The sequence below is a fragment of the Solanum verrucosum genome, unplaced genomic scaffold, assembly GCF_900185275.1.
Source record: "Solanum verrucosum unplaced genomic scaffold, falcon-dt-bn FXZP01000261.1, whole genome shotgun sequence".
In the NCBI taxonomy this organism is placed as follows: Eukaryota; Viridiplantae; Streptophyta; class Magnoliopsida; order Solanales; family Solanaceae; genus Solanum; species Solanum verrucosum.
In genome coordinates this window covers 11,084,490-11,105,998 of record NW_026019969.1, presented here as the reverse complement: position 1 = coordinate 11,105,998, position 21,509 = coordinate 11,084,490, and the positions used below count along the sequence as shown (strand labels likewise).

General features: G+C 34.7%; 3 protein-coding genes across 3 annotated transcripts; 2 read left to right on the top strand and 1 right to left on the bottom strand.

Annotated features, from left to right (window-relative positions):
* Window positions 1-607: 607 nt before the first annotated feature.
* On the top strand, window positions 608-2,140 carry LOC125816262 (nicotinamidase 1-like). The gene is made up of 5 exons (XM_049495847.1): window positions 608-805; window positions 887-1,070; window positions 1,424-1,557; window positions 1,649-1,834; window positions 1,908-2,140. Exons 1-5 carry the CDS (start codon window positions 665-667, stop codon window positions 1,998-2,000), a joined length of 738 nt encoding a protein of 245 aa, XP_049351804.1. The 5' UTR covers window positions 608-664; the 3' UTR covers window positions 2,001-2,140.
* Window positions 2,141-3,158: 1,018 nt separating this feature from the next.
* On the bottom strand, window positions 3,159-11,396 carry LOC125816255 (protein EXECUTER 1, chloroplastic). Its single transcript, XM_049495839.1, has 11 exons — window positions 10,772-11,396; window positions 8,814-8,930; window positions 8,056-8,121; window positions 7,645-7,751; window positions 6,034-6,115; window positions 4,623-5,327; window positions 4,422-4,545; window positions 4,092-4,261; window positions 3,654-3,728; window positions 3,401-3,493; window positions 3,159-3,294 (listed from the first exon to the last, which is right to left on the bottom strand). Exons 1-11 carry the CDS (start codon window positions 11,213-11,215, stop codon window positions 3,202-3,204), a joined length of 2,076 nt encoding a protein of 691 aa, XP_049351796.1. The 5' UTR covers window positions 11,216-11,396; the 3' UTR covers window positions 3,159-3,201.
* A 2,708-nt stretch (window positions 11,397-14,104) lies between these two features.
* Window positions 14,105-19,708, top strand: LOC125815673 (uncharacterized). The gene is made up of 6 exons (XM_049495202.1): window positions 14,105-14,456; window positions 14,556-14,651; window positions 16,150-16,190; window positions 16,292-16,409; window positions 16,950-17,030; window positions 19,444-19,708. The coding sequence occupies exons 1-6, from the start codon at window positions 14,250-14,252 to the stop codon at window positions 19,498-19,500; spliced, it is 600 nt and encodes a 199-aa protein (XP_049351159.1). The 5' UTR covers window positions 14,105-14,249; the 3' UTR covers window positions 19,501-19,708.
* Window positions 19,709-21,509: the final 1,801 nt, after the last annotated feature.

Genomic DNA, 21,509 nt, shown 5'->3' with positions numbered 1-21,509 from the left:
ATTATAAATAAATCAAGGCATAAATAATTAAGTGGACGGATTCACTTGCATTGGGGTACTAGGACATTCCAAAGAGTTTTCGTATCTGATGAGACTTGAACTCGAAATCTTAATTAAGGATGAAGAAGTAGTTAATCCTCCATTACCGTCTTTATTGGGCATGAAATTAACTGTTAATCAATAATAAAAGTCTCACATGACGTGCCTCTTATCACTCGATTTCAAGCAAATTAAGAAAAGTCTCTTAAAAATTCTCTATATATCCAAACTTGCTTTCAAAATTAAGAAATTTCACTCTTAAAATTCAAAATTCAAAATTAAGGATAAATAAAAAAAATCATCTAATATTAAAGAATTATAATTTTCAAATTCAGTTCATTAACCATTAGACAATCCCTAATTATAATTTTTAAATTTAGTTCATCGACCATTAAGTGACACTAATTTAGATATTTCTTTAAATGCAAAAGCAGAAGTTATCTGTTAGTAAAATTTAAGTCGGCTTATTACTCAGAGTGGAATAGTCAGTTTTCCTTTGATTACAAAAAAATATCAACATATTATTAATTGGACTAATAATAGAAATGAAGCATCTTATAAATATCAACAATCATTCAATCACCCTTACCTACTACCATAAGAAAATAGGCAAGAAAGAACAAAGATGGTAATAAAAACAGTAGATCTTTTGAAGAATGAAATTCCCATAGAGGAGGAATCAGTAGTCATCACTGAAGATGTTAAGGCTGGCCTTGTTCTTGTGGACATAATCAATGGATTTTGTACTGTTGGTGCTGGAAATCTGGTACTTAAAATTGAACTTGTTCTCTGTTTTACTACTTAATTATTAATTACAATTAGTTGATTTTTTTCTTGTAAATTATAGGCACCAAGAGAGCCTAACAGGCAGATCAGTGAAATGATTGATGAATCATCAAGGCTTGCTAGAGTGTTTTGTGACAAGAAATTGCCAGTTCTTGCCTTTCTTGATTCACATCATCCTGATAAACTTGAATACCCTTATCCTTCTCACTGCATCACTGGCACTGATGAATCCAACTTGGTTCCTGGTACTAATTTCACTGTTAGAAATAATGGTTTTTATTCCCATGGCGAATCTATAGAAGATAGATTTTCCTACTAATTTCCCACCTAACTAATTCACTGATGTGGTGGAAAACAGATTCGCACGGGAAATAGTGAAAAACTTTTCTATTTTTTTGCAATAACTTTCATCTTTAAGTATATATACACATATCTATATTAGCAATAAAAATGGACAAAACCTTTCATACTAGAAAATTTTGGACCATTACTCGATTTGTGATCATCGTTGCCTAGGGGATCTGTATTATTCCAATTTTATTGAATGGAACAACAACGGATTATTGGATGATTTTGTCTGATGAAGAAATTATTGCAGCACTAAGATGGGTGGAGGAGGAACCAAATGTTACAATCAGGCGCAAAGATTGTTATGATGGCTATATTGGTTCCTTTCAGGAGGATGGCTCTAATGTATTTGTTGATTGGGTGAAGAACAACCAAATTCAACTTGTATGTACACTCTCTTTTGCTAATTCTCTAAAACTTCTTCAACTTCGTGGTTGAAGAATGTTGACTAACTGTTTCGTTTACTTGAACCAAGTTGTTGGTGGTAGGGGTGTGCACGGACATTTGTGTCCTGGACTTCGTTTGCTCTACATTATCAGCTAAGAACCGCGGCTTCCTCAACCCTTTGGAGGATGTAGTAGTTTACTCTCAGGGATGTGCCACCTTTGATTTTCCTGTCTCTATGGCAAGAAACACCAAAGATATTTCACCACATCCTCAGGTAATTAATAAGTAACAAATAACAAAATTGTTGTTATCTTGATCAACTTATGCAGTGTTTTTGGGATTTGCAGGAGCTAATGCATCATGTGGGACTTTATATGGCCAAGGGAAGGGGTACCAAAATAGCTAAAGAAGTCTCCTTCAACAACTTGAACAAACCATAAAATATATTCCAATCTTTTCTTTGGAAAGACCTGCATTTTATGTACTCCAGTAGTTACAATAATGCTGCAACATGATGTGCAAAAATAATGACTTCTGATATGCTGTTTCCACTAGATCAACGCAAGAATATTAAGTTCAACCTGGTGCCTTGTGTAATCAATAGATGATGTATGTTATGTATGCAGTGTCCATTCATTGCCTTTATAGATAGTAGTTTATCCACAAATTATAGATTTCGTATTGGACATAAACCATTGCATCAGAGCATTGAACAGAAAATTGTTGTCTGTTAAAGAATCTCAGATTAGTGCAAAGCATCTGGTTTGTCAATGAACCATAAATATCTTTCGTCTTCGTGATGCACACCACAGAAACTATCCAGTTCATAGCAAGAACATTAAAGAAACAATTCATCCCCAAAATGCATGAAATCTTAGAAGCTGCAGTTCAGTAGATAATTCAAGAACCCGGGAATATGAAATCACAACATAAGACATTTGTCAATACGCCATTCTATCTTTGGATTCTATTAGAGAATAAATTCCAATTTTTTTGAAGGTGCTATCAGATAAATACTACAACAATGTTCACAGGGAAAAAAGAATAATACAAAAAGAGCTGAAAAAGAAAATTAACATAAAGAGCATATGTACACAAGCTCAGTGCCCTAGCAAAATGCTAGTAGGCCTGACCATTTGGTATACCAGAGAAATTGGGAGCTATCAACTCAAAAATGGCTGTTAGTTCCATATAACGCAAAAGGCTTTACGCTGGCCACTAGAACAGTCAGTTGCCCAGGACTCCATATTCAAACGAAATCTTGAGTCTTCTCTTCAGCTCAAACTAACAAGGTTTCGTGGTAATAGATATCATGTTGACTGCAAAGGTACAGAGAAGCACGCATCTTATGAGATTAAGATCAAAGTGATTTAGGTTGAAGAGAATTAAGGTTGTACCTATGCAATACTTGAATGTTTGAAGAGAATGTCAAGTAAATGATAGTTGATCATCTAACATGTGTTTTTATGACTAAAATATGAACGATCTGCCAAATATTTGGGGGGGGGGGGGGATTTTGGCTGTTTTTCTTGAGATTTTGCATGTCAATTCGTGTAATTTGCTAAGTACAAGTGTGAAAGAGCGTACCTGCAAAGAACTGAACCAGGAACAAAAAGCCGCAGATTGTATCTACAGAGATGTTCACTCCTGCAGCCTAAGTCGATGGAAGAACACTAAGAAATGATATTCAGGATCCCAGTAGACAAAACCCACAACAGGCCCTCCTTTAATGTACTGCACAATTCAACAGGAAATAAATATGTTGAGAAAATGAAATTGAGAGAATAAAGAGACAGCAAAACAAAAGACAAAAAGTGCCATTAAATGGAGATCTCTAAACCTTTCCATCTAGGATAACCAGTTCACCATCAACCCATCTGGGGTTTCGGAAACCAGGCTCTGCCAGCCTTCCTTGTCCCCTATATCGAGCAATCTGCATTGGCAATAGAGATAGCATAGGCCTAAAATGTAAGAGATAGACCCACACATCATAAAATCGAGAGCTACGGAACATATGCACCAAAATGAAAGATAGGCAAAACAAATAATGGCAAGAAATATTAGGCAATCCAAAAATCACTAGAATCACTTACCACACCAAATTCTTCTGGAATAATCCCTTTATGTGGAAGTTGATATTTTTTTCCAATCCTTGCACGGAATGCTATCTGCAAATTAGAAAGAAAGGCATAAATGGTCGAACACCAATCCATCACGCTCACCCCTTCTCTATTTTAAAAAAGCAAGGCAAGAAAAATTTCTACAACATACTAAAATGCACAAATGCAGGATATGATTCACTGTAGATTTTCAATCTTCATAACTCAAAGGATTAGCAAAACACCTATGCAACTTAGGCATAGAAATCAAGTATGCTTTTATTTCCAGCTTATCCAATCTTTCCCTAGTCTCAGATATCTACACTCCAACCAGAATGGTTGATCTCAGACATCCTAATTTAATTTAAAAAGAAAAAAGTGTGACTGCAGGTTAGACTATATGCACAACTTTTGGATTCGAAGTGAAGTTACCTGACCAGCTGGCACATAAGAATCTCCAGTTAATTTTACAGCTTCAACATACTCATAAAATTCTAAGCGTGAAGACTCCTTAGGGCTACCGTCTTCTTTCCACTGACCAAATCTTCGTCTAAAGTGGATGACTTCCGAAGTGTACAGACCATGAGCACCAATATATAATCCTGATAAAAATCATAAATGATTGACCAACTTAAGAATGAGAGTGGGTAGAATAACAATGATGATGCACTAGTTGCACAAGCATATTTACTAGAAAAAGGAGAATCAGCAATCTAGACAGAAAGAGAACAAAAGGAGAGAAACATATTGAAGATTAATCACCATTTAGTGGGTCTGGAGATGGTGAAATCTCAATGCGGTTAAAGGTGGTTGATTTTGACAATGGCTGACGATTTCGTGCCTGAGTAAGAGTAAGGCTGATCAACTCTCCCATATCTTTAAGGACCTGCATGTTTCAGTAAAACGATTAAAGAGAAGAATAAAACCTAAGCAATTTGAACGACAAGATAAAAGTGTTCTAACCTTCATAGGTATTTTCCCCTTGCCGATGAACTTTGCAAGATCAACCATCACATGATCCAAGCTACGTTGACCTTGGAGCCTAGCCTTTTTATTTGGGGGATATTGTCCACTGCCAGAGGAATTGCTTTTGTTCTCATCTTCCTCTATACTGAAAGTAAATGACAGGTGACCCTTCTTCTCTAGCCTTGCCGGTACTCGAAGCAGATCTTTATGCTGTGCACCACTTGCGGTATTTTGCATGAGACCACCAACAACCACCCTAACTGCAATTTGGCTCTGCTCTTCACCATCACTAACCCCATTGTCTGTATCCAATTCAATCACATTCTGCTCTCCATCTCTTTCCACTTTTATTTCATCTTCATCATCCACACTGTCCAAATCATAGTCCTTTTCTTCATCTTCATCTTCCTCATCCATTATTTGCTCAATGACCTTTGATATTAGATCTCTATCTACCTTCCCTGGAGCTGTCACTTTCAAAACCTTGACCTGTACCCCTGGAATCATGTCTTTCAATGCATTCTGAAAGCCAAAATCATCATCCCTGTCTTCACCATCTTCCTCAGCATCTGAGATCTTATCAAACATATCACTTTTGTTTTCAGTGGGACCAAGAGTGTCCAAGTTACTGGAAGCACCAGGTAGCTTTGAAGAAGGAATAGGTAAATCTTGCTGAACTGGCTTTCTCTTCAAGTAAACAGCCTGATATCATATGGATCACAAAGATTTTTAAATTATTATTGAAAGGAAAGGACTCTACTGTAGAGAGTGGACTAAAATCATCTTTAACTAAATTCATATCTTCATATTTTGGCATGCTTACAAAAAGTGCATAGATGAGGAGATTCTAGTTCAGAAAAAAGAGGTGCAAATTTTTTTCAGTTCTTTTTAGCAAGTGCAATATCTTCAACATAAAATAATCTTTGCTGAACTGTCATTCCATCCATGACATTTGCAAAGGCATGCCTACATGTAGGGAATAGTTCACATACTAAGAAATTTTCTCTTCCCAGGGCCACACCAACATCATCACATCTGAGAAATGATATTCTAGGGAGATATTCATGTCTATTACTAAAAACTTGCATCAAGTTTCATCCACAGATTGCAAAATGCTGTTAACTAAAAAAGAAACAAGAACTACACCTCAATATCCCATTAAAATAGTAATAGTTGAGGCGAGCTATATAATCCTCAATGTCCATTTTGCCGTAATTGGGTTTCACCCAAGAACTCACCATTATTAATATTTCATCACAGTTGACTATTTAATTCCAATCCACTGATGATAATGTCCCATCTTCAGAGACCAACAGATCATGAACCGAGACACTCAGTATCTTTCTAGACACCGCATCGGTGGAAGATGTCAACAAGTTAAACGAAAGAATGTGAGATAGAAAGATACCTGTTGCCTGTATTCGCCTTTATTATCCACGGTAAGGAATATTTCAAAGAGAGGGGCACCTTCCACAGTCGAAGCAAGCTGGCTGTCAGTAGAGCACATGAACCCAGTAAACAACATACCCCAAAGGCAGTTAAGGTTCTTATTCACTTTTACTTCATTGAAGAAAAATCAATTATAACAGCAAAACTCCCCACAGTATCTGTTGCTACTAACTAGGACATAAGGCACAATAGAAAAGGATACCACACTCTGCAAGACTCAGTTCGGCAATGCTCAGCACTTGGACTAGGCCTTTATCTAACTTCAACGTCAAAATAGCACTAAGTAGCTAAGTTGTGTGGACTCTTCATTTTTGTTGTCAAACCCCTGTAGACAAGACACGTGTCCGGGATTCGTATGGAATTCGGTCAACCCACATCGGATGCTTTGACCACAGTCCATGGACAAATTTGGGGTGAAAATTGAGATTTGGATTTCTCAAAATAAAAGATAAAACAAGTTTTAAGACATGGAAAATGGCATAGCTATAAGCCTTTTTAGCTTTTCCTCTTGGTCAATATTTGTTATTTATAATTGTCTTCTTTCTCATAGAAAAGAGGGATGAATTTTGAATTGATTAATAGCATGTTGATTTTTAACAATCACTAATCTTGGAGGATGAGAGATTGAATTGAATTATCCAACATACATCTAAGTTTTCCACATAATATCTCTCAAAATTTACAGTATCTTTATAAGTAGCTCTATTTTATAATTTTGAATTTTTTAGCCGAATCCCAACACCCATATCCCTAAATTGGATCCACACCCCCAAATCTTAAAAATCTAGATTTGCAGAATCCAGTCCACGGATCTGCATCGTGTCGGATACCAGCATGGAGTCCAAGCAACTTAGCTAATAATGTATACAAACTGCTATACACATAACCTGAAAGAAAGGGGAGAAGACAGAACCACTAAATCATCTTTTAGTATATAGTACAATGGGTCAAAATATTTTATTCATGTAGCAGTTTCCAGAATACAGTGATTTACAATGGAATCAATTAAGCCACTTCTTAACTTATGGCAAGGCATAATGATATACAGAAACTTCAATGGAAGGGTCGGTGAACTATATCATGTCGTGCTTTTTGGTCAATTTGAGAAGAGGAATGACAGGGGTTTGAGGATGAATAGAAGCTGTTCATAGAGTGAAAATAGTTTCCTAAAGAGCCTGTTCTTTCAATTGGTGTAAGAAAGAGTTTAGAAGGAGCTGCATGTTTTCAGTTTCTAGACTTCCTTTCTTCAAATGAGGTAAGATCCTACTTTCCTTTTTTTTTTTTTTTGTTTCATTGATTTTATTTTTTCTTTCTTTAATTTTCTTATGTACTTCCACCAAATCATCCCCGCCCCCCCCCTCCCCCCCCAAACCCAAAAAAGCGGGAACTCTGAGAATGTCCACAGGCATTGTCCATTTCCTATAATCATCCTGTGTTAATCCCACGAAAAAAAAAAAAAGAGAGATGAGGCAAAGATCCATTTCTTCTATATTTTTTAAGAAAGAGAATTTTAAGTTCAATCTGCTAATAGCAAACTCAAACAAAACCCAGCAGAAACCTATAAGTGTACCGTGGACTGTAACTTCTCGCGACATATCTTCCATGCTCAGCACTTATACGAATAATGCGGCCATATGGATCACTAACATCTTGTGAAGTTCCAGCCCACCATCCAACCTACATAAACATAACAAAATATGTTACAAACTAGAAATACCAATGTGCCACAACACATATGAAACTATTACATGCTCTCAAGAAACTTTGCTAGAAAACCCAACATCCATGGTGGATATAGCCCAAGGAAAGTTGGAATCGCAAAGAATTCAAAGACTTTGAAGAGAGACTGCTTGTCGACCAACTGGGAAGTTTATATGAATGTACAGTCCAAATGTGTAAAGCACATGAAACATTGAAGAAACAGACAAAAAACAACTCTTTTTATAGCAAACAAAACTCGGTATCCTGCTACTGAACTCACCAATCCTGTACCAGCACAATCACGCATAAATACTGCATCCCTGTAGCGCTCTTCTTCTATGGCTTTCTGCATTAGACTCCAGAAGGTGAGCATCAATGACCAGTGAGATAAAACATTGTAAGATGAACAAGAAGATCATCTAGGCACAGAAGGACCTTAAAATAATAACCAAATACTCAAACCTGAGACTAACATTTGTGCAATAAGTGCTCAACTTTCAGATGTTAATTCTAAATTCTCAGCATTGATTAAAAAAAATTAAGCAGTAATTTGTCTTTCTTTTTGTTCAAATGAAATTCAACTCCGAGGATTCATAAATCTCAAATGTCTATCATTAGCTATAGCACGAGTGCTATGCCTCATTACAACTTACAGATATGTGATGTCCAAAGGTCAAGATAAAGAAATTTACTTTTTTTAGATGAAGTAATAAATTTCATTGCAAGATAAGAAAGCTACATAATGTTAAATTTGAAAACAAGAGACCACAGTTTGTACCACAGTTTAATGATGAGGCTTGACACAATGGAACAACTCAATTTAAATAGCCAAGGCAACTAACATCCAGTCACATGTTCAACTCAATTTAAAGGTCTAAATCAAGTTAACTAATAACCTCCGACTAAACAATTGAAAAGGCAAAGGCGCACACACACACACACACACACACACACATTCTATATGTATGCATATATATTTTGATAAGGCAAAGGAAGATGATATCACTGAGTCTTCCAAAATAGCAGCATACATCTTACATTTACATGGGACATCACTCTTCCAACAATGTCCTTAGTAGCTGCAGCAGCAATGGCCACCTTGAGTCTAGCAGCATCTTCATAATCTTCTCTACTAATAGCATGAACCAACTGTGACTGGTGAAATAATAGCTCCATTAAAATAGCAAAAATATAAAATATCATGATTAAGCATAAATGTTTATGTTTGCGATCTAATATAGACCTCTTGAAGCATGTCCAAACAAGTTAAGAACAAAATGATATGGCAGGATATTACAAACTAACCAAAACCTAACAAAAATGCACAGTAAATTACCAAGAACCCTATTTGAGATGGTATTCACCTCAGGGACCATTTTTGATTCACAAAGAATTTCTGATAGCCCTTTCAGCTATTCCCCATGAGTGATCAATCTACACCTCAATCAATTGGTTTCAGACTTATGAATCCTCTATATCCATTCCGCTTTACTTGGGACTCCTATGCATTCCAATACTAAATAATTTTGTTCCTAAGCAATAAAAAATGATTAAGCAAGAAGTTCATTAAGAGGCAAAGAGGATACAAAAGATAGGGACAGCTCCAGCAATAATGCCTAAATTACAAGCTAAATAGGGAAGTTACAAAATGAGAGATTCTGCCAGCTAAATTAAGGTTCTATAAATCTCAACTTATCTATACTGAAATATAAGAGTCTAACCAAACTCCTGGAAGACAGGGGACCTGATATAAGTATACAATAACAACTAACCTTAATCCCAATACATTATCATTTATATCTATTCATTGGCTGGATTTTGAACCCTAGACACCTCATGGTTCTTTCCCACTTCATTGACCATTAGGCAACACCCTTGGGTGTATATATATAATTTACTTTCATAATGTCCTACCTGAGTCTGCATTGATTTCAAGAGACTAGAAATCTTTTGAAACCTCCATCAATGTGCTTTTCTAGTTATTACAAGTTAAGTGGCTTTATTGAAATTGGGAAAAGCTCTTGTTACCATATATATATATATATATATATATATATATACCACAAAGTAGAGAAACCACATCAAAACATGGTTCTCTACGAAAGACACTCCGTCATCTACACAAATAGGAATCTCATTTGTGCACCAAAAGGCAATTAAAGATAACACGCTATTCCTCAACAGTATAAAATCACTTGCAATCCCCTCAAACGGTCTGCTATTTCTCTTCCTCCATAACCCAAATAAGAGCTAGCAAGGCAACCTCCCATGTTCTTGGTCTTCTTTTCCTACTTATACCAACCCAGATGTGCAACCTCCATCAATGTGTTTTAAGGTCTACTTCATTCTGTTTTTACCAAGTTTAGTCATCATACTATAGCCTAAGGACTGGTGCATATGGAGGTCTGGTAGGACATGACAAAACTATACCAAGCAACTATCTCTCATCTTATATTCTATTGTGCTATTTTACACCCTGTTAAGATTTCTAATCTAGTAGTGTATGATTGTATATTCATTTTAACATCCACATTTTTACAACACTCATCTTGTGTATACGTTTAGGCATACATGGATGACACCTCTCAGTGCATCATGTAAACTACGAAAAATCACTCTGTGCTTCACTCTGATAGAATCTGAAAGGTTTAAAAGCGTCACCTTTACAATCACCATATCATCAACGAATAATTTGAACTTCGCCAATCCAAAAAGGAATGCCTAATAATATATCTTAGATGATGATTGTTGAACCATGGTCAAAATAAGGTCATGTAGCATGAATGTGCAAGCTGCTATCCAACTACAAAATGAAATCACCACCACTACAAACATGCACATTAAATACAGTTCACCATCTGCCACATCTTAATAAAATTCTCATAGACAACAAATCTAAACCTTCATCGGACCCCCTCTAAAACACATGCGTAACCAATGATAACTTTCACAGTGAAACACAGTAACATGCAAACAAATCAAAACAGAGATTGTACCTTTAAAACAGAAACCAATCGTTCTTCCTCCTCAACCTCACTAAAATGCCTTTTCCATCGTTCCCAATCCCATTCTTGATCATCAACACCAATTTCACTCTTCCTCTCATCAAGTCCCACTCCTTTTGACCAATTCACATAATCATCCAACTTTTTCATCGCATTCTTTACCGCATCTTGAAACGCCAAATCCCATCTCCAAGAAGAAGAAGATGAGCTGTTCTGAGAAGAAACAGACGGCGATGGCTCAACAGTCTCACCATCACCGGTACCGTTCCGGCAACGGCAACAGAAAGCGGAACCGGAAACCCTAGAAAGTGAATGAGAGGTTGAAAGAGTGAAAGACGAAGATGAACGCTTCAATCGGGAAGTGAATTTAGGGTTTGAGAAGTTGAATTTGTGAGTGTTTACATCAAATGTCGGCGGGGGAGCAATCGACGCCATGAAAAAGGCAAAGATATGAGAATAACAGCGTTGTTTCTTGATTTAATTTTTCTTCCAATATGCAAGAAAGAGTATGAATTTGCGACAGAAGAAGAAGAAGAAGATAGAAAAACAAGAATTGGTAAAGAAGTAAAAAAAAAAAAGAGTGATGAATAGGAAATAAAAGGGATAAGGATGTTGATTTTTTCTGACGTTGGACAAAGCCAATTGCACTAGTACACACTACCACTGCCACTCAACCCCCAAGGTTCTGATTTTTTATTTCTAAAGCGTAGTTTGTTTAGATATTTAGGGCCCGTTTGGCCATGATATGGAATCATGATATGAAATCATGAAATGAAATTGAAGGTTTGTTTGGACATACGATATGAATTTTTTATGTTGTATATTTTCTCATAAACATAAGAATCTCATAAGTTGTAAAACTATTAAAATAACTCCAATTGTTTATTCAATCTTATCAAATAAACAAAAAATTATACAATTGCATAATAAATTATTACAAAGTTATTTGTTTTCCACTTAAGTAATTGTTTCATCCAACTTTAATTTAATAAAAAAAATTGAACATAAATTGTAGTTGATATGCTCATATCTCTCAACTACTCTTACAAATAACCTATAAAGTAGAAAAAAAACATACATTAGTGAGTAAATATTAACTTAGAAGTTAAATACACTAAGATAAAAATTAACAAACATCACTGACTTCGAACTATTTACAAGAAAAATCAATAGTTAAATATTATAGAATAACGAAATTTTAAAAAGTTACCACAAGTTTGAGTCAAAAACACTTCTAATAAAATTTAATCAAAAAAATTATAACTAGTCCACTTGACTAAATATTAATAACTAATTGATCAAATTTTTCCCAAGTCCTCAATCCATTGGATTTGATATTCTTTAGTCATGTGAACGAACATTTTGCGAATACTAAGATTAAGAAAGTGCGGCACCGCCAATGAAAATTGTCTTTTATCAATATTATGCTTAGTATGATGAAGACATTTTTATTTATTATGAAAAATCAAAAAAGTATTACTCCCTTCGTTCTTATTTATATTCACCAAATGAAGTTCTACTTTATCATTTATATTCACCAAATTTAAAGTAATAATAAATTTTATATTGGTGAGAATAATAAATTTTAAAAAGTAATGATGTGATTATAAATTTTATTTACATATGAAACAAATGGTTAGCAGATATAAATGTGGGGTTGTTTTAACAAAATATAAACTCATGGATCAATTATTGTATTAAAATATCTCAAATCATGATATGGAATCACCATATAGTTCCATATCATGTTTTTTGGAGAATATGGTATCACCTCTCATGATATGGAATCATGAGATAGAATAAACGTAAAATCGCATGTCCAAACGCTGATTCCATCTCACAACACCATATCGTGATATGGTATCGCATGGCCAAACGCCTACTTAATACATCATCCGTCAGCTTTTATTACTCCCTCCGTTTCACAAAGAATGATCTAATTTGATTTGACGAAGTTTAAGAAAATAAATAGTAAGACTTTTGAATCTTGTGGTCCTAAATTAAAGTTATGTCAAATGTACAAAATTGCCCTTTAGTCTTGTGGCCTTAAACATGTCACGTGAAAAACTGAAATTAAAATGTTATCAAAAAAAGAAAGAGGTCATTCTTTTTTAAATAGACTAAAAAGAAAAAGATGTCATTTTTTTTTAATCGGATGGAGTACTTGTTAGGAAAGTAATCTTTACGCAATGTGAAATTATTATGCGAAATCAATTGAAGATAGTTACTCCCTTTGTTTCAATTTATGTAATTTACTTTCCTTTTTAGTTCTACGCAAATTTCTATCATTCATTTTGAACCACAAGTTTTAAAAGTCTTATTTCTTTCTTAAATTCCATGTCCAGTTAAATTACCTCACATAAAATGGGACGAAGGAAGTAAAAATTTATTTGGATATAGAATTATTATTATTATTATTTTTGTAAATATAAAAATTTCATAAATTGCGCTAATTATTAATTTATCTGTTTTTATATAATCTTATCAAGTAAAAAAATTATTGTTCATAAACAGTATATAAATAATTTTTTAAGGGTAGATTACTTATCAATACGTATGGACAATAAAAAAGAATTTCAATATATTGATGATATGTATATGTAATGTATCTAACATTGTATAAATGGCTAATGAAATCTTTGAATTTTGATCAATTCAAAATTATCTCCTGAAAGTTTAAAAGTTAGATATAAAGTCCTCTCGACATTTCGAATCTTTTATATATAATTAACTCAAAACGATTCATATTTGTCTCATTTCAAATTTTAAATTTGAGCTTTAATAAGGATTTGAACATTTAAGAATAAATGAAGGAAGGAAGATCAAAAGAAGTCATTAATGGCCGAAAGAAGCCCAAAGAAGAAAGAAAAATGCCGTATCATTGGAAAAAGTTTAGACGGAAAAACTATTTTTTGTAATTACTCCCTCAGTTCCTTTGTAGTCATCATGTTGTTTTTTTGATAGTTAATTTGCTTAATTTTCTAAGTTAAATTAAATTATATTTAATTTAATATTTTAAAATAAAAATTTAAATATTCAAAAATTATACGAAAAATATCCGTGTATCAATATAATGAAACACATGCATCTTAAAAAATAGTCAAAATTTATTGAATAATTGAGTTATTAGATTCTCAAAAAAGGAAACTATAGGAAAGAGGGAGGAGTAATAATAATTGAGTTATTTTGGGTAAGAAATTCTGATCACATTTTGTCTGATTTAAAAAAAAAAAAAAAAAAAAAAAAAACTAACTTCAATTTTCATTTATGTAAAACAGACACGTGTCAGTCATGAACGAATATTTGATAAGCAGGTGAAGAACCTCGAAAGCAGAGATTCAAAACCACCTGAAATCCTCCGCCGATATTCTCATTCCCGAGTGCGCACGAAGTAAAAGAAAATGCAATTCCATTAATAATCCAGAGAAACTCTTTCACTTTGAAGTTCGATTGAAGAAATTCAAAGAAAATGGAGAGAGACGGCGAAGGAACAGTGAGCTCCCAGACGCAGAGGGTTAACAATGGTCGTTCAATTTCACCCGGTAGTGTCCGAACCGGATCCGATCCGTTCCTGGTGACTTGTAGACTGTTCAGCTTCGTTACTGCACTGGCTGCTATTCTCTGCATTGTTGTTAATGTCTACTCTGCTGTCCGATCCTTTACGCATGAATATGACGTAAGCCCTTCCTCTACTGCCATGTATTTCTGCTAATGTGTCTGTGTAAGTGAGTGCGATACTCGGACCTTATTGTTGTTTTGATGCAAAATTTTCTAGGTATTTGATGGAATTTTCCGGTGTTATGCTGTGGTGATTGCGGTTATTGTGGTTGTTGCGGAGACTGAATGGGGATTTTTCATCAAGTTCTGGAAGGTGAGTTGTGAAGTCTTAGTTTACCTTCTGTTTTTTGCTGGCATTTTGATCAATTAGACATGTGTTTGAAATGAGGCGTTGTAATTGGAACTGTTCAAATTTCAATGCCGATACTAGTATGTGTTTGCATTTGGTTCTGCTTTATTTACAAAATCAAGCAGTAATGATTCGATTGATGATAATGTAAATGTAGTTTTGTAACATCAATCATTGCAGTTTTAACAACACAAACAATTGAGTGACATCATATAGTAATAGTAGGGACTAGGGAGCCACCCAATAATGAAGGTGCTACAGGCAAATGCTATTGGCAATACCAATGCTTACAAAAAGAATAAAAGGAAAAAAGACTTATACAGTGAGCATAAGTAGTTTCTGTCTGCTTTTTTCCTCCGAAGGTTGGAAGATTTGCGAGCCATGTTGTGTTGTTAGGATGATTTGTGACTAATGAGTAGATTATTTTGTCTTAATTTGTTCATGAACTGGTCATAAGTGATCATTCTGTTTTCCATAATCCAGTTCTTCTTCTGCCTCTAGGCTATTCAGAAGCTCAGTTTCCCATTCGGAAATAGAGCTAACCCATCGGTAAACTGCAAATAGAATACTATAATTCTGTCTTTTCTTGCCACATTGTCAAGCTTACTTTCTGGAAATTAACTTTTGGACTGGAACATACAAATTGTTTCCCTTGATTCAACATAGTCATGAACCCAAACACTCAAAAGGAGGGTATGGGAGCTCAAAGATTAGATCGATTATACGACCTATCAAAAACAAAAGTTAGATTGTTAATATGTTCTTGGGGTAAAGTTGAGTTTATGGTTTGACTGGATTTATTAAGCAAGAATGCCAAGTTTATCTAACACAGAGAAAAGATAGCTATGAAGTGTGAATGACATGCATCACTTAGAGATTCAGTAGTTTAAGGATGAACCAAGTTTGGTCTTTTGGGCTATATAATGTTAGAAATGTCATACTATACTATCATTCATTTAGATAGATATTTAGGGAAAACATGGAATAAAAAATAAGGAGCACTAGGATCTACTAACCATGTGAAAAATGTCCTTGGTTGACCCATAATTAGCAGTTAGTTAAGATGCAATTGTTTGTCTGCTGCAGCAAAAGAGGTGTTTTCCTCCTTTCAGTTTCTGTCCCTTTAATGCTCAAATTCATACTCAGAACCATCCATCGTATTATGCCATTTTTGTCTTCCTCTCTGTTCTTTTCATCATCAGTTACATCATTAACCTTTATAGTCTCGCATTATCCAGATATAGCTTAATTATTTTAGTGTTCCAGCAGTTTTGCTTCTCATAGAACAACTGGAAAGGTTCCACTTGTTCTTAGGGGCAAAACTTTAAGAATAATATCCTTCTATGTTGTATGCAGTATTATTTTCATGTTCTTTCTGGTCGCTTGCTCATTTTGACCCGATACCTTTGACAATAAATAAATCCCAATAGCACTGATGCCAAATTTCAATGGCTTTGAGTAGGTGTTGGAGTTTTCAGCTGGAAGGGGCATGCTACAGATCTTGTAAGCAAAACTTTTGGCCTGCTGAGCTTGTTAAAATCAGACTAAACATAATTGTTGGTTTTTAGGGGGGAACTGACTCCCCTCTTTCTGGTTTGTTCTAGTGTTGCAGTGATGACCAGAGCTTATCCTGAAGATTATGGGCAAAGGAATGACCTCATCCTTCTCCGGAACATAGCTAGCTACTTTCTTCTTACCTGTGGTGCAATTTACATAATATCAGTAAGTTCAGGAAACCATCAGGTTGCTACATGACAATCACTTGTCTGTCAGGGTCCATACTGTTGTAGCTTGTATTTGGTATGACACAATCCTGAAGAGTATGATGTGTGGCCTTGCTTCTCTTGGTCCACTCCCACCTCTCATGGAGGCAGTAAATATGAATATGTATAACAGATCGCCTTTAGCTTTCAGACAGGAGAATTCCTTCCAAGAATGCAAGCAGTGGGCACCTGTCAATTAGGCTATCAGAAGTTATGCTAGATAGTCTAAAACATCATTTGTTTGCATGACCATGTAAATCTTAAGCGTGTTTACTAGGTCTCCATGATATACAGAGTGCTGCTAAAGATTACAGCCTGTAGTTTGATTGCCTGCATTCTGTGCCATTTTTTTAAACTTCATTTTTCTTGTATTTGAGCATGAGGGCTTGCTTCTGACTGCACACATGCTACCAAGATCCATCTTGTTGAGTATTTTTGGGGTACCATATGGTACAATAAACTTTAACTTTGTTTTTTTGTTGACTTATGTTACTTGTAGGGATTGTTGTGCTTTGGATTTATCAAACGTGCTCGTCAGGCAAAAGAAATATCCAGGGAGCAAGCAATTAACGATCTGCAGGTAATCCATGATATCTTGTTACATGCTTGTCCTGTTGGAGGCAAACCTTGAGCTGAACTAAGGCTGGGCACCGGAACGGGTTGTACCGGTACCATTCCGGTCCGTTCCGGTCCGGTAGTATTCGGGACGGGATGGGATACATTGAACCGGTACACGGAACGGAACGGTACCATGATTTGGTACCGGTATACCGGTACCGGTTCATCCCGGTTCATTCCGGTTCCGTTCCGGTCCGGTGCGGTCCCGGTCCGGTTCCGGTAAATCCTTTTTAATTAAAATAAAAAATAATATTTTTGTCATTATTTACTTTTATTAGCATTTCTTTTTTGTTTATTTAATTTTTTTTAAATTACAAACTTAAGTTATTTAACTTGCAAGTTATAAGTATAACTTAATAACTTATAAACTTCAAAAGATTCAAATCTTTAAAACTTATAACATAACTACATAAGCTCAAAAACTAAAAAAAAAACTTTATTAAACTTAACTTACAACTTATATATGTAAAAATTAAAAAAAAAAATCTTTAAAATAAACTTAAGTAAAATTATTATAAATTTTAAAACTTAAATACTATAAACTAATATAACTTAGAAAAATAAAAAAAACATTGGAATTTTCGTAATTTAAAATTACTCAAAAAAATAATTATTTTTTGAAATAGCTATATGTGCCATCCCGTTTATCCCGTTCCATTCCGTTCCGGTCCATTCCGGTTCGTCCCGGTTCTATCCCGGTATATAGTGGGACGGGACGGAACTGAGCCTCCATCCCGGTAATTCCGGTCCGGTTCATCCCGGTACCGGTCAACAACCCGGTCAAACCGTCCCGTTCCGGTCCGGTACCGGTTCGTTCCGGTCCGGTGGTCCCATTCCGGTCCAGTGCCCAGTCTTAAGCTGAACACCAGAGGGAGAGTTAGATATGTGATGCTTCTCCAGGCCTTACATGGGTCTCACTCTCTAAATCTGTTCTTGTTTTTCTGTGTCTTCTCTGGTACTCTGGTTTTCTGCTGCTTCCACTCATCTTTTCTCCAAACAGTATGTACCATCCAACTTTCCAAATTATTAAGCTTAAAACCCTAACGTTACTCTCCGTTAGAGACGATATAAAAGGAGAAAAGGTGGACAGAGAACCAGAGTTTTCATCAACCTTCTTGTCAGGTCCATATCTAGATTAAGCTTACGACTGGATGAAAGTAGATTTGGTTCAGAGGTTTTCTGTTGTAAAAAATTAAAATGGTGCATGCTTATAGCCAATTTTGCAAATATCACCTGGTGTAATATAACTAGCAACTATAACTGGGCCATAGCTCTACCATTAAATTTCGATTCACAAGCTGTAGCTTGCAAGAGTACCTCTCAATAATTGGTATGAGAGACTAAAATGACAAGACTTCAAGGACTTCAAAAACTCAAACGTATCTAAACAAATGCTGGTTCAGCCAGTAGGTGCTATTTTTTAATGAATCTGGTGTCCAAGCTAGGTAATAGTGTTACACATTCCATTTTGGTTTAAATCAGAGGCAAATTATTTGTTCAAGAGGGGATATATGGATCCAGGGATTCCTGGAAAGCCTTTTTGGCCAGTGATATTGGAGATGAAAGGTTTTCAGAAATCTTTCTAATTACATTCTGGTTAAGCCAGTAAGTGATAATATCCTTTAAAAATAAAAAAGAAATTAGCAGTGGTGTCCAAGCTAGGTGAAATTGTTTTAGTGGAGATTCAGACTTGGGATCTGCAGGTTGTTGCTCCTACACCTCAACCACTTAGGTATCCTCTTCTCGACTAAGGTTATAGTGTACTCTTAGACTTTTCAGTAGAAAAAATAATTATAGTAATAATTAAAAGGACATCTAATATAGCATGTATTCCTGACTCCTGAGTGAAGCATGTGTAGTTAAACTTGCTTTTGAAGGACAACATAATTAGGCACTAGTAGTTCTGGAGAACATTTTGAATAAGTGATACTCAATCGCAGGGGTTACATGTCTCCACCCCTGCCCTCTCTGGAAGTCTCCTGTCCATGTCCCCGCTCCCCCAACTACCCCAAGGGAGCAATCTTGCTTCTTTGCTTATTTGTTGCCCTTCAGTTTATAGCGTAATTACATTGTGAAAAGTTGTTTTCCAAAGGCTATTACATGAGAATTACAATGCTTTTGGTTATGCTTCTCATTTTTTTAAATAATGATAGTAAACTCTTAATACCTGCCTTCCATATTCGGATATGCTAATCCCTGAAGACGTGCAGGATTCTCCCCCATTTCCCCTTTCACAACTCCAGCTGCATCATTAGAGTTTGAATCAAACAATTGTTTCTTGACCTGCTCCTATTTCCATCGTGGATGCATTGACTCATCTGTTTATCTCCTCCTACTCACTATTCCTGAAAACATATTAATGATTATAATTTCAGGAATTGGAGCGTCGTAGAGAAGAGCTTGAAGCTCTGTTGATACAGGAGAGGGCTTGAGCAATAGAGATGGCGTTTATGGCTATGGCAAATCACTGTCGAAATTGAGGAGAAAACTTGGAAAGGAAAGCTCAAATGAGCAAACCTGATGTTCATGTGTTTTACCTGCCTTTTTACCTATGTGAGATCGGAAATTTTCACTAGATGTATTGCAAAATCTGTACAGTTACATAAACCATTTTCCTAACAGCAGTTATATCGTACTAAACCAGGTGTTTGTCTATTCCTTCATTCCTTATTTGTTTTACATGCCTCGTATCGTTTTTGTGTTAGAGCAGGACGAATTATTTTACTCATTATTCAGTAACCTTTACAAAACTTTTTTTTCAATGGTGTTTGATTTGGTACCTGAATTTCTATTTCCTATCAAGCTGACCTTAGATGGTATATAATGGAACCAGTTCACAATTAAGTAAATTTTGGCAACATTCAGATGCTGAGTATGTATGCATACCAATTTTCTGGCTATTAATCTATTGTTGTCTCCAAATATAAAGAGCAGAAAAGTCACTTTTAGAAGTCCAATTTGGCTTAATTTTAGAAGTCGAACATGTTTTTTTCTTAAACCTGTGATTACTAGTATATTTTAAGTTTTTATTAGTAGGGGTGTGTAAAAATTGAACCGATCGATAAATCGAACCGATAAAAGTGTTATTGGTTTATTGTTATTGGGTTAACAGGTTTTTAATGGTTTTATAAAAAAAATTATTGGGTTATCAGTTCAGTATTGGTTTTTAATATTGGGTAAACCGATAACCATTAAGACTAGTAATTTACTACTTTTACTTGTACATAAATATTACTGTATATATTAATCTCAATACCTTAGTAGTTACTATCTTTGTCCTTTAGCCTTCAATTCACACTTCACAAGACTTTGAGTTTACAATTTCACATTATAAAAAAAGTTAAAATCTAAAATAAGAACCCTATTCCTCTTAATTTCTCTTTGTGTTACGCTTGTGTAGTTCTTTTCATGTTTGTTATTGTTTCTATTTTATGAGCATTTGTAAAGTTACATTATTGTGTTTTCGCATCAAATTTATTAGAAAAGTCATATATTTGCTTTATAAGTATTTTTTATTGGTTAAACCGAAAATCGAACCATTAAAGACCAAAACCAATAAAAAATATCTTATTAGTTTAGTTATTGATTTAACATATTTAAAAATCGAAAATCAATAAACCGAACCGATAATACATAAAAACGAACTGAACCGACCCATGTACACCTGTGTTAAAGAATTGTGAAAACGATATTCATATCCACGGGGAACGTTTTTGTCTCAAAATAAAAAGTAGATTTTTCCATTCTTTAAAGTGTTGTAACTTATGTCTTATGGGTATCTGTTACTCACATTTGTGATAACATATTTTAAATCAACAATATTCGTTATTACTCATAAGTCATAATTAATTGCTTTAATTATCAACAATACCCTCGCACGCAAGAAAAAATGCAATAGTGCGTAGATAATTTTTTTTATATAGAAAGGTGAAGACGACTTGGACGATCAAGGGCAAATTCGTAAATAAGCAAAATGTACAGCTTAATAGCAATTGTACTTCGTGCATAGGAAATACTGAAATTTCAGAAAAACCACCCAAATTCTAGCATATTCTTAAGGCCACGTGGCTAACCACACATTGGAAGAGTAAAACAAAACACACAGACTTCTATAAATGTAGGGGCCATTATTGTCTTCAAAGTTATCACAGTAGTTTTCTTATTTTTTTAATATACTAATAAGCTTATAACATTAAAAAAATCATATAGAGTACTTTTTTTTCTTTTTCTTAAAGTAGTGTAACATTCAATCTACTCAATTGTTGTATTTTGTTATTCCTTTTTAAATTCATAAATAATTTATATTCATCATATTTACGAAAAACAATTAATTTCATATAAAAGGCTATTATTATATATATAAATATACACACTAGACACAACATTCCGTATTAGCAAAAACATAGTATTATATATCTTTTAAATTTTAAAGTTGTTAATT